The sequence below is a fragment of the Mytilus edulis genome, chromosome 2, assembly GCF_963676685.1.
Source record: "Mytilus edulis chromosome 2, xbMytEdul2.2, whole genome shotgun sequence".
Classification (NCBI taxonomy): domain Eukaryota; kingdom Metazoa; phylum Mollusca; class Bivalvia; order Mytilida; family Mytilidae; genus Mytilus; species Mytilus edulis.
In genome coordinates this window covers 47,574,463-47,587,793 of record NC_092345.1, presented here as the reverse complement: position 1 = coordinate 47,587,793, position 13,331 = coordinate 47,574,463, and the positions used below count along the sequence as shown (strand labels likewise).

At 32.1% G+C, this 13,331-nt stretch overlaps 1 protein-coding gene across 1 annotated transcript in view; it reads right to left on the bottom strand.

Moving 5' to 3' along the window:
* Positions 1 to 13,331, bottom strand: part of LOC139512306 (uncharacterized) — a 270,683-nt gene that overhangs the window by 26,848 nt on the left and 230,504 nt on the right. Inside the window, exons 22-23 of the mRNA XM_071299813.1 lie at positions 9,665 to 9,785; positions 7,828 to 8,010 (exon numbers count right to left, since the gene is read on the bottom strand). Coding sequence (XP_071155914.1) covers positions 7,828 to 8,010; positions 9,665 to 9,785 — 304 coding nt within the window. The remainder of the gene's footprint in view (positions 1 to 7,827; positions 8,011 to 9,664; positions 9,786 to 13,331) is intronic.

The following is a 13,331-nucleotide window of genomic DNA, read 5'->3' as shown; positions in this document are numbered from 1 at the left end:
ATGAAGGTAGAGTTATTCATAAGAAAACATAGATTTCGATATATTAGACAGCCAAATGTTATCAGGATCACGAAAAATACTAAATGGAGGGTTGTCTCAAAACACTCGCGACTGTTGAAAATCACTGCGACTGAAACCTTGCACAGGCTAAATTTCTCTTCTATGTTAAATCGTTATGGCTGGTATCTTATTTATGTATTTATTTTACCCTTAACTGAAAAGTTGTAAACATGTCTAGGCAGTTTTGAAAAATATCTGTGTTCAAATAGCCGAAGAGGAGGGGATGGCATCACACAACTGTCCTTTTTGCGCTTCCGTATCGTAATTGTCAAATTAGTCTTGTGTTTTTAATCATCATTTGTATTTTGTAATTTCGAAGCCAGGTTAAGGTCAGATGTACGTGGGTCCCTATAACTTCCCGCGGACACTATCCACTCCCTAGCCCCAACTATTTCCATTCCCTTCCAACCTAAAAATGTTTCCCCTTATTTCAATACATCTGCTTGAATTTCCATCTGCTTGCTCCAAGACAAAATAAAAAAATTAAAAACATATTTCCAAGATACCCCCTTCACCCTGATCCCTCATTCCCATGTCCACTTACCCCTGTCCACCCCTCAATGGGTTTAATTGACTTGTTTGTTTTCTTCAGAATATATTAATATAATTGGTCTAATTTGTAAATTATAATCCCTACAGTACAAGGCAGTATACGTCTTATCGATGGATTCGTCTTGATCCATCACAATTATACATGAATTAGGTCAATTTGTTTACAATTAACAATTGTTGTGCATGTAATTATATGTTGCTTGCTCATTATTGCTCGCCACAAATTCTTCATTTTTTTAAACCATAGAGACAGGGACATTAGGCATTTAGTTTTACCCTTGCATTGTCAGTCTTGACAAACTTACATGTATGTCAAAAATTTGGTTTCCGTTCTCTAACTTCAGTTTGGCTCAACCAATGGTATGAAACTAATACACAATTAATGCATATGCTTATTAAAATTTACCAACAAACACACATGAAGTTTGAATTTTCGTGGGGTCACTTTCACTATTCTAGAGTTATAACCCTTTATAAATTGAAAAAAATACTGAATTTTTGCTTCCTTTCTCTAACACAAGTTTGCTTCATCCAAATGTTCTGAAACTTATACACAATGCTTACTACAACAACACTCAGATCAAGTACAAATTTGGGTGGTGTCACTCTTTTTGTTCTTTATATGCAAGCGGTTGCTCATCTGTGTCCCATGGACAAATTCCCCATTTATTAAAATTATGAACTAGTCTACATCTATATGCTTTTGTCTTTATATCTATAATTGTTGATTTTCTGGCAGAATTACTCTGATATTTAATTTCAGGCTGCAAGTATATTTGTACATATGTACATTCAAATGGAAGGAGTGATCTTGGAATGTTCAACTTTACTTGGAAACAATTGGCGAAGTACGGACAGAATTTCATGAGAAGCCAGTATCATCTAGTCTTGCAATTTGGAACTATGTGTAAAGTGCTGTATATGCACTGTGTTGCCACAATCCACTTAATAAGGAGCTAAGATCAACAATAGTTTGGAACTACATGTACATGTATATCCCATCAAAAGATCCTTCTTCACCTATATGTCTGAATGATGAATATATAGATATTGAGTCTTATAAAAAACACTGAAGAAGAATAAAAATAATGAAAATATAGAGCTGATCAGCTAATGATTGAACATGTACATTTTTTTTAACAAGATGTATAAATGGCAACAATACTTACATGTATACTAGTACATTGAAATTAACAATGTTTTGAAAAATAAATGTTTATAGATTTGATCTCATAGACATTTAAGGAATAAAACCAATAATTTATCCAAAATTGGATTTTAGTTGAGCTGTTTTTTTACGACCGTTAAGTTTACAGGACAGATTATGGTATACCATTGACTGCCCGTCGTCAACATGTCAGACATATATAAATATTAAATACTTAAATAATGAGTGAAAAGAACATGTTGTAGATAAACTATTTGCATGCATTAATTTACAAATATAAGGAGTACATGTCTCTCTGGCAATTGTCATTGACCACATTTGTATGGTTCATTGGTCAACAGTAAGTCCTCTTTTAATATGCTATATTGTGTAATCAATAGGTCATCTTCATTTATATTTGGTGTATGGAATGATTATTAAATGTATTTTATATTGAAATATAAAATAAGAGGATGTAATATGATTGTAAATGAGACACTCCACAACATCAAGAGACCAAATAACACAGAAATAACTATAGGTCACCATACCAACTTCAACTATGAGTAAAACCTATTCCGATGGTTGGTATAAAAGGCCTCGAAATGACAAAGAAACAATTTAAATACTATTCGTAAACTAACGGTGTGATTTATGTACAAGATAATGAATGAAAAACAAATATGTCTGTCTTCGATTGCTGGGTTTATCTGAACTTAATCTCATTTTCAAGGATTTGTATGTTTCTTCAATACTAAATATGTCGTCCGAAGTCAAGATGCATTTAGTTTCTGGCCAATTACTTTAGTTTTAGTGAATTGATCTCTATAAATATGTACCAGAAGGTTCAATACCACTAAAGGGAGGTTGGGATTGTTTTTGGGGGTTATGGTCACAATAGTTTAGGAATTAGTGCCCAAATAAGCATTTTTGTAGTTTCCAAACAATAACCTGTGTTCTAGTGGATGAATCTCTCTGAAATTATGCCACAAGTTTCCATACTATGAAGGGATTGTTAGTATTGATTTGGGGGGTTATTGATCAAACTACATGTACTTAGGAATTGGGGGCAAAAAAGTGGGGATTTTTTTTTTTGGTCAGTGGACACATAAGACAATTTAAAAGGAATGTAAGGGAGGTAATCCAAAAAATCATTTTTAATACAATATTGGGTATGTTCAGATTTAGCTCCCTTACACTATTTGTAAATTGTGTATAAAGAAATGTCAAGTTTGGCCAAAAAAGGGGGGTATTGCACAAAAGCAAAAAAATATCAATTCACATCATAATACCAATTCTAAGTTCTTCTAAAACACTTATTCTGTGTCAGAAACCTAATATGTGTCAAATATTTAATAACAATCCAAATTCCGACCTGTATCAAGCACGAAATTGTGTCCATTTTTGCCCCAACTGTTCGGTGTTGGACCTCTGCGGTCGTATCCAGCTGCGCTCAGCGAAGTAGTTTATTTTATTGGAACAAGTCCTTATAGTTGACAGCATTATATTTTTAAGAAAACTTATTTCCATATTTTTTTCACAGCTATCGTGGTTGAAATCAAAATCGTTGTCATCCCAACAAATCTGTCTACTCACAATTTTCAAATTTGGTACGTCAAGTTGGTCTTGCAGATACATGTATATTACAACTGCGATGCTCAGGTCTCTCAAATAAAGCTTTTCACCATGAAATAAACTTCTTTGGCAAACTTTATCACAGTAAATTTTATTTACTAAGGTTGGATAGATGTGTGAAATATAAAAGATAGGAAGATGGGAAATCTTTGTTTTTGAGGCAACTCTCCACCAGTCTGAGAGACAAATTAACATAGAAGATAACAGTTACATGTATATGTCACCGTGCGGACTTCAACAATGACCAAAATCCCATACCGCGTAGTCAAACAAATAAAAGGCCTAGAAATTACGTTCTTTTGTATATATTGCACATAACAAAAATTTAATTCGTGCATGCCGAATGTTCACTGGCAAATATTTCAAGGATAATACGGATGAGAACATATAGATAAGTATCATATTATTAAAGTTATGCAAAGTAGGAGGAGCTAGATATATGGACTGCCATAAGAAGATAAATGGATAATGTATACTTGATGCATGTATGGGCAAAATTCCGTCTTTTTACCCTACGCGGCTTCGTATGTATACATACAGCTGTAAGTATGTGTGGTATGATTGCCAATAAAACAACTATCTACAAAATTAAGTTCAAATTTAAAATTCAATATTATGAATAAAAAATATCTCCTTTTTATCATTACACACAGATCGATAATAAGTTACCGGTATACATTTCTTTGCAACAGTTATATCAAATCAGTGTTCACATAGAAAATTGTCATTCACATGTTTTGCCGCTATGACATCACTCCACTATATTTTTTTTTAATCAAGAACTTTCCTTATTAGCTTCCCTTTAAAAAAACGCATGTCAAAAAGGAAGACAGAAGTTAAAGTTTGCCAACATCACCTTCAATATAGCGTCCCTGTGTACTGGATGGAGTTTTAAAAACCTAGTAGTAGTATATATTTTTTTATTCATAAAGTTGTTAGTAGTGTTTGGGACTGCCCGGTTCGTACGTCTACAGTTTTGTGTCCTATAGGCAGAATCCCCGACATGGTGAAAAAAATAATTTTGCGGTCCTCCGCAAAGCATGCGGTATTGAGGAATTATATCATAGACCGATATCTAAGGCCGGAATAATGGGTCCCGGTTACTATCATGATCAATTTTCATCTCCATGAAAAGGCGGAAAACAGCATATTGAACTCTCGTTTTATTTCTGCGTAAAACAAATAATCAATTTAATGAAATAAGTTGCTGGATCCATCCTCTGATTCAATTATACTAGTTTTTATGCTGATGTTTCCTCTTTTTAATGTGAACTCGGTTGACATATTGAAAGATACAACAGAAAATTGCAAATAAACAAAATAACAATTAGCGAAATAAGTAATAGGAAAATATCATAAAATTAGAAAACATTGGCCCCGAGGTCTTAGATTATAGGAGTAGTGTTCCGGGAATCCTAAAATTGTGATACGAGAAAATTTGTTAGATGATTTTCGTGCTCATTATTTGATAAAGTAAGCAAATCTGTATTTGAAAATGTTACGTGTGCCTGTCAACAATTAAGTCTTTTATTTAAATTGTTAGAAAATTGGCATGTTCAAATTTGTTTTGAGAAAATAAAAATACTTAACTATTATCAAAAATTTGCAGTGGAAAAATATTTCACATACTCGGGAATAAAATCCTTAAAAGACTTGGAAATAAAAATATTTCAAATAAAAAAGAGATTTATAACAGTAACAAAATGTTATAAAACGCCAAACGGATAGCTTAAAAATGAACCCGCCCCGGTGCCTTTAAGCATACTATACGGGTTTTACTTGTTTTTAAAGCTGTACGATGACATGTAGTTGTTTACATCGCTATCATTTGTTTACTGTTAATCTTTGCGTCATTGGAAAAACATTTTCAAAATATGGTGCGAGCAGACCCAAGGGGCGAACGTGTATCACGAGAACGTGTTTTTAGAAGAAGTACCGTCGACGTCGTACATGTCAGTATTAATATATTCTTTTTTTTTAATGCTATGCTTAAATCATGTATATTTCTGTCCTCTTTAACTTTTATGAAAAAAATGAAGAAAGCACTCAGAATTTCTGACCGTAATTATTTCCTGTTTTGAAGAACGTTTTACATCACTTGCTTACATCGTCAAGGGTGCTTTCATACACGCCTGCGTTCCAAGGTCGTCAAAGCTATTTTTGAGAAGACCCCTAAAAGCGACCGGTTCCAAGGCACTCGTCGTAGGAAACATGCGTTAATATATGCGCACTGTTAAAGGGCCGAGCCAACCTAATCGCATTGCACTTTGCCCGACGCGCTAGACCACTCGGCCACTTAGGCTCTTAACAAAACAGCTCGGTGGACGGTTGTTCCCTTTCCTCGTCAGTTTTTATCTAGCGTCGTAACACAGTACATGATATATAAGGCATGAAGATGTAATTGTAACAGATCAGCTGAATTATTGTAAAGGATTCTACAGATTAATGTAAGATGCAGTCACAGAAATAAATATAAATATGTACTAGTATACTTAAATCGTTTAAATATAGCTCAACAATGTGAGATCGGTAGGATTCGAACACTTGCTTTTGCGATATCGTTGCAACACCGCTTGGATTGTGTTCATGTTCTACTGAAAATCACACAAGAACAAACCATAACAAATCAATTGAAAAGGCTTTAACCATCAGATAGATACAAATAGAAATACATCAAACAATAGCACAGAGTGGACGTGAACGGCTACTTATACATATACTCACTACAAAAAGATACTAAGTACAAATCTGAGAGTACTTGTAGTTATTGGCAGCTTTTTTTAAAGCCAATAACAACAATTAAAAAAAGCATGCATCTAAGACTAAAATATCAATCATTACAACAATCAACGGATTTAGTGTAAATACGTCATTAAGACTCAGAGAAAAACATTACATTGTACAATGCCAAGGTATAGACAGATTGCACAGTCATGAATGTGCTTATGTTAATCAACATTATACTTAGTTTTATTTAAATCTACTGATGATAAAATCAATATAAATACAAATAAAAAACAACATTCCAAAACATAATTACAGTTATGAATCGGCAACCTTTTTGAATAATTTCATTTAAGGTACATGTAGCACGATACAAAGATTTCATAACTCCAGCTCCCAATTTTTGTAATGCTGTAACTTTCTTAATAATGCTTGAAAATTTATAAAAGTTGTAGTTTTTGATAGCTAACATATTAATCTTCTACATTAATGCAATGTTAGTATTATGCAACAATTATGTAACCAATTATAATGTTAACTGTGTCTAAAATATTTTTCACAAAATTTCCACTTTCAAATGAAATTAGCTTCTGCATAGGTATTCCTAGAGGGTAGATTTTATTATATGTTGTTCCTGTGGCTATTTTCTTCAAAAGGATGTCTCAGATTTCAGATAGAATGTACAGAACAAATTTTACACCTAATTAAACATTATCTTCTTTTATGTGGTTAGGATGTTTACACTAATTACAGATTTATGAGAGAATGGAATCCCATAGGAACAATTTGAGACACCCTTTTGAAGCCCATGATGTGTTGATCAAGATTTCGTTAAAATTTTCTGTATAGTTAAAGAGATGATAGAGCTTAATTCATTGACCGAGATTTGTCCACTAATTACATAATAATTGATTACATAATGAATGCATAATAAAAATATTGCATTCATATACAAAGATTAATCTTTTATCTATCTATATATACCTCTTTTATTATTTTTTTATGCATTCATAAGAAAGTTACAGCATTTTAAAGGTTAGTGATTGGAAGTAAAAAAATCTTTGTATTGTGCTACCTTAAATGATCGACAATTTTATTTGTATTCAGTTAATAATTACATTTTTATTCAGAAAACTAATTCACACTTCTTTGCAAACAATACACTTCCTGTATTCAGAAATATTCATTAACATAGTAAATAGATATTTTATACAATAATAACTATCTTCCTGAAACATTTATCAGAATGTGTTTTTTCTTGCTTCCTCGTCAAATTTTCATTTAAAGCAAGAGAAAAGGGATAATGTGTTTGGGGATGGTCTAAGTCATTTATGATAATCTAAAAAAAGGATCAACAAATATATCAACCACAATTGTGAATCAGTTACTCTCGTACTTTGTTTAAATTCATTTTCACACCTAGGTTGTATAGCCTTATATGTTCTTTGATAAATTCAATTGCGTGTAGTTGGACTGTAATATAACGTCCCTTTAAAAAAGTCAATTTGACCTTACATAAGAGTAGTACTCGGTTTTTTTTCTAATTCATGAATTTATGCTTTGATTAACATCTCTTTTGTAAACAGGCTGACAAGAGAAAGATTGCTAAGTACACAAAAGATACAACTTACTAACTGAGACAATCCTATACACGATAAACCTACTGGTATTGATCTCTAGACGAATATCTTATAGTTTTGTACACTTACACGACTGGATATATTGAAAATAGGTTGATCTCCTACATTTACTAAGGATGTTATATTTTTGAATACAACAGTGCTATTTTCTATTACAGCATTCCATTTTACATAATGTGGACTACATCTGATTCCAAGTACTGTCCAATTAAATGCTCCATTTCCTGATGGTTCCACTGGATGACTAGCAACCTAATAATACAAATTAACAGTTATACTAAAACCCTGACTCAATAAAAACAGGTTTTCTTACTTTAAAGTTGGTTCTGCAATATTTTTTACTCACTTTGTTAGAGACCAAAAGACAAAAATGTCAAACACATATTCATTTAAAAAATAATCTTATTTTGAGTCTACTTAACAATTCGGAAACATTCGACTAATTTGTTGATCTTCCCTTGCCAACATGAGAAAAAATGATAAAAATTGACTTTAAGAGCAGGAACTCCAATTAGGAGTCGACTAACTATTTCGGTCGGCTTTTTGTCTCCTTTGTTCACCTGGTATTTGCAACCATATTTGCTTAAAAGTATCTAAGTATCTATACAAAATTTAATCCTGGTATCTATGATGAGCTTATTTACAACCACTGGGTCGATGCCACTGCTGGTGGAGTATTAATTCCCCAAGGGTATCACCAGCCCAGTAGTCAGCACTCCTATCGTTGATATGGTCATATTTATAAATTAACTGTTTACAAAACTTTTGAATTTTTGAAATACTATAGCTTTTCTACCTAAGGAATATATTACCTTAGTTGTATTTGGCAAACGTTTAGGAATGTTGGTCATCAATGCTGTTCAACTTCGTACTTTATTTGGCCTTTTTAACTTTTTTTAGATTTGAGAGTCACTGGTGAGTCTTTTGAAGACGAAACGCGCGTCTGGCGTAAATACAAAATTTAATCCTGGTACCTATGATGAGTTTACTTATAGTTATTATGGTTTAGGCCAAATATGCCATTTTTTTTTTTAAATTAACGGATAATTACTACAATAAGCAGTGATTTGGCGATTTCGACCATTTTTGTGTTATTTATTTGTAGATCTTTCATTGCTGGTCCTTCTTGTTAATTAAAGTTTCTCTCTAATAATTATAATTTTCAGAAAAAAATGTGTGAAAACAAGTAAGGAATAAATAGTTAAAATCGTCGATTAAGAACACTAACTCCTATAATAAGTCATGTGACAGTTTGATATGCATACATAATAGGAAGACTTCAATGTTCTCAAAAACTCGACCCTGTCAATTTTCTCTTTTTATAGCGGTTTTCAAAATAAAACAAAACTAGCATTGTACTCGTATAGTTTCTGTATTTAGTCTTGGCTGCACATATCTAAAACAAGATACCTTAATGACGATTATAAGCAATTGGCCTTTCCGAAATTATCTACCCTCTTCAGGTATTTATCGTACACTTTTATTTCATTTCAATTATTGCCATATGCATATTGAACAAAGTTTGTATATCAGATTTTAATTTTGTTTCATTCTGGTTTTTTTTTAATTCCCAAGCAGCTTTATACCCTGAACTTGCAAATTATTTCTATTCATTTCTATTAAAGAATGGCAAGACATAGTTCATCAGCCAAACTACATTAACTTAGAACCTTGATTCAATATGATTTTGTTCTTTGTATAACCGTTTGCCTCCTATCAAATGATCTTACCACTGCAGAAACTTTATAACAAGACCAGAACATAAATTAGTAACCGACAAGTGTTTACCAGCTTTTAATCCAATACCCAAACATTTGATTGCTAGTTGAAATTATAATTTTTAATTACCGCATCGGAAGCAGTAACCTCATGTCTTGTTTGTTTTCATATTTCAATATTGACTTACTGCTGATATGATTCCTACATCATCTGAATAAGGATAATATGTGACAGAAAAACTACTGGGAGATAATGGATGAGTCAGCGCTGGCAGAACTTTGATTCTTTTACTGTATGAGCTGATTACTCTAAAACATAAGATAGCAAATATGACTTCAAGTTTATTTTATAAAGCAGATATGACTACACATTAAATACATTAGGTTAATATGACTACAGAAATATTGCATAATGTATACAAGACACCAGATATATTCAATAAAGTTAACATGAATTGCTGTATATTCCATGAAAAAAAATTATAACTCCAAGTTTATCTTATCAGGTAAATATGACTTCGGTTACATTCTAAAATGCAAACATGACTGTATATGTACTTCATAATACAAATACGACTTCAAATATATGACTTAAGGTGGTACCTAACACTACAGGGAGATAACTCTGTAAAATCAGCTAAACGTTTTAATTACGTTGTATTGTTAAAGGAATATTAAGCTTCTCAAAGATCAAAATTAGTGTTTGTCAAACTGCTATATAACCAGTGTAATTTTTCTGATGTATATGGTTGGTTCAAATTTTTTGAAATTTTTATATTTTTGTCCAAGGGTCAAAGTAAATACTTTGTCAAAATTTTATGAAAATTAAACGAGCCAAATTAATTTTAGTGAAAGTGTTGGGTACCACCTTAAAGCAAAAATATAATTTTATGTATAATCCATAAGGCGAGCATGACTCAAATTTATTCCTCGGAGAAATTATGACTACTAGAACACACCCGTGATATCGCGGATCCGTGACTGAATTAAAGTATATAACTATGCGCAAGCCTTATTTTAGTATTAGTATTGTCATGATACTTATCTGATAAAGATTATGCCGATTATAAGATACAGTTTCCTCTGCTTTCAAATTTTTATGTTTGAACCCGTGGAACTGGAACTTATCAATTATTGGTAATATTAATTATTTGGAAAACAAAAGGTCCTGGAATGGAGTATTTTTAATCAACAGCATTGTCCTATATTAGTTATAAATAAAGTTGAATTCTTTGATTCGCTGTTTTACGTCATGCCCGCTAAATTTATTTTTAGTATTCGTATTGTTATCTTAGAAAGTCTTACTGATTACAATACTACAATAGGTAACAATTTGACAATTTAGTAGTGTCAACCCTGTGATTATGACCCGTGTATATAGCATATTAATCCTGAATACACCGTTTGTTGGTGCGCCTGTCAGATGCGGTACGTACATATAAGGTAATAGGTAACAGGTGAATATACTATTGGTATCGGTATCGGACTCGACCCGGAACTTCTTAATTATTGGCAATATTAATTACGTGGAAAACAAAAGGGCCTGGAGTGGTGTAATTTTTAATCTACACCTTTGTACTATATTAGTTATATATAAAGTTGAATTCTTTGATTCGTCGTTTTTACGTGATGACGGCTGACAAATTGGACCTCGTAATTTTAGTATTATAGATATGTATATAACATAAATCAAAATTTTTCAGACTTTAGAATATTATATAAAGCAAACTTGACTTCATATATATTATATAAAGCAGACATGCATTCATGTATGTTCTATTAATCAAATTTGAGTTCATATATATTCCTTAAAGCAGATAAGACTATTATGAATATGCAATATATCAAACATGACTTCATGTATAGTCCATAAGGCAAATGTGATTTTATATATATTCCATGAAATACTCATTAGGTCTGCACAAAACATATGATTTACCACTAACGTAATAGTTATTATTTATTCAAGATATATGGCAAATGTGTTATTACAGCAGAATTAACACTTTGACCGTGTATAAACTAGCCTTAAAATCCGATTTTCATAATTGTTTACATCACTATCATAAACTGGGCTTAGCATGTTTTTTTTACCCATGACTGATGTTTATAATTTAATAATAGTATTGGTGCTTTATCAAAATTGTAGAACATGGACTGTATTTAACATTATTAGAATACACAATACAATTATAATATATATACTTAACATACCTCACATCAACTGGAACAACCTTTGGTAGAACTAAATTTTTGAAAGTCACCTTTCCCATTATTGTAACTGTGGTAGGCATTGGTAATATTCCCTCTGGTTCTATTTTTGTAACGAATGCTGAGTAGGAAATAGATACTAATAACTGCCATGACACAACATCTTTTCCTATAATATTGGTAACCGTAGCAGTGATCATATGGTGTGTCAGAGTTGATATTGTAAAATCCCATTCAACCTGACCCGTTCTGTCATCAATAGTCATACCATAGGGATATTGATTAAGTTCCCATTTTACAGGTAAGTTGCCCTGTAAAAGATTAAAAAAGAATTTCGACCAATCATTTGCCGAGAATAAAGTTTCTCTGAAGATGAGATTCACCAATCGAGAAATGTGAAAATAGCATGAAAACTAGAGAAATGTTGGTTTATATCGGCGGATGTTTCTTTATCTATATGGAATAGGAGCTCTCACAAATATTTTATGCTTATTTACCCAAACAAATAAAACTTTGATGAGGTTTATTACTTATGTTTTTATAATCACGGAAATGGAGGAATAAAAATTAAAGTGACAAAAAAACCAAAAAAACAATGAGTTTGTATGTATTTAGATTTTTACAGCAATATTCCTGTTACAATTTCTTTTTCTCTACATAGATTTATTCGTCACCTTTATCACTCAATTAGCAGAAATGACAAGTTAAAGTTTTTCGCTTCGATACAAGCCTCTCTATCTTCCCGTCTCAATTGTAAATCGGTGACTTCCACATCTAAATTTGTAATATACAAATAATGAATTATTAGATTGTAATAATTCTTAAATTTCAGATTAGTCTTCAAACGTCTGTTATATACGCATTTATGTACGCTATCTATCTGTGACAAACATAATTGTGTGGCCTGATCCTTAGGGTTTTTTCACATTTTTTATACCCATTTCACAGCAAACTGCATGTTTGAAATATTAGATATTCCATAAAATCTATTGTAGAATCTTCTTGGATAGCTCTGATTCATTTTAATGATCTCATCTGTTGCAGATAAATTAGTACTGTTAATGTTAAAGGCTTATATCAGAACAAAATAAATCAGGCAATAAAAACATTCTGTTAAATTATTTAAAAACAAACCTGAGTCAAGTTCAGACTATACTGGTATTTTGTTCCTTCCACAACATACTGAGATTCTTCAGGTGGAATAATCTTTGGAGCTAACAGTTCTATTGTACATCCATCTCCTGTCCACGGTAAGTTACAAGAACATCCACCAAACAAACACTGACCTCTAGGAGGATCTAGGTGACGTCCACAAGCTCCTTGTGGGCATGTTGCATAGTATGTAAATATTTTCTGCAATGTATGAAATATCTGAATAGTTTCTACATTTACACGTGATCATGTTATAGGCGCTTTGTGATTGGGTGCAGCTAGTTTCGACTGCAACCAATAAAAATCCTTACCTTGTGTCTCCGGAATTTTATCTCAATCCGCCAAGGGTGAAGAGAACGGGAGTGAATCGTAACCCTTGGCTAGCGAAGATGTCATAAAATATGAAAAAAAAGTAGGGCATGTAAATGAAAAAAGTTCTAAGTATAACAAATACACAGCCTCTTCAAGAACAATATTTGTAGACAAACGAAA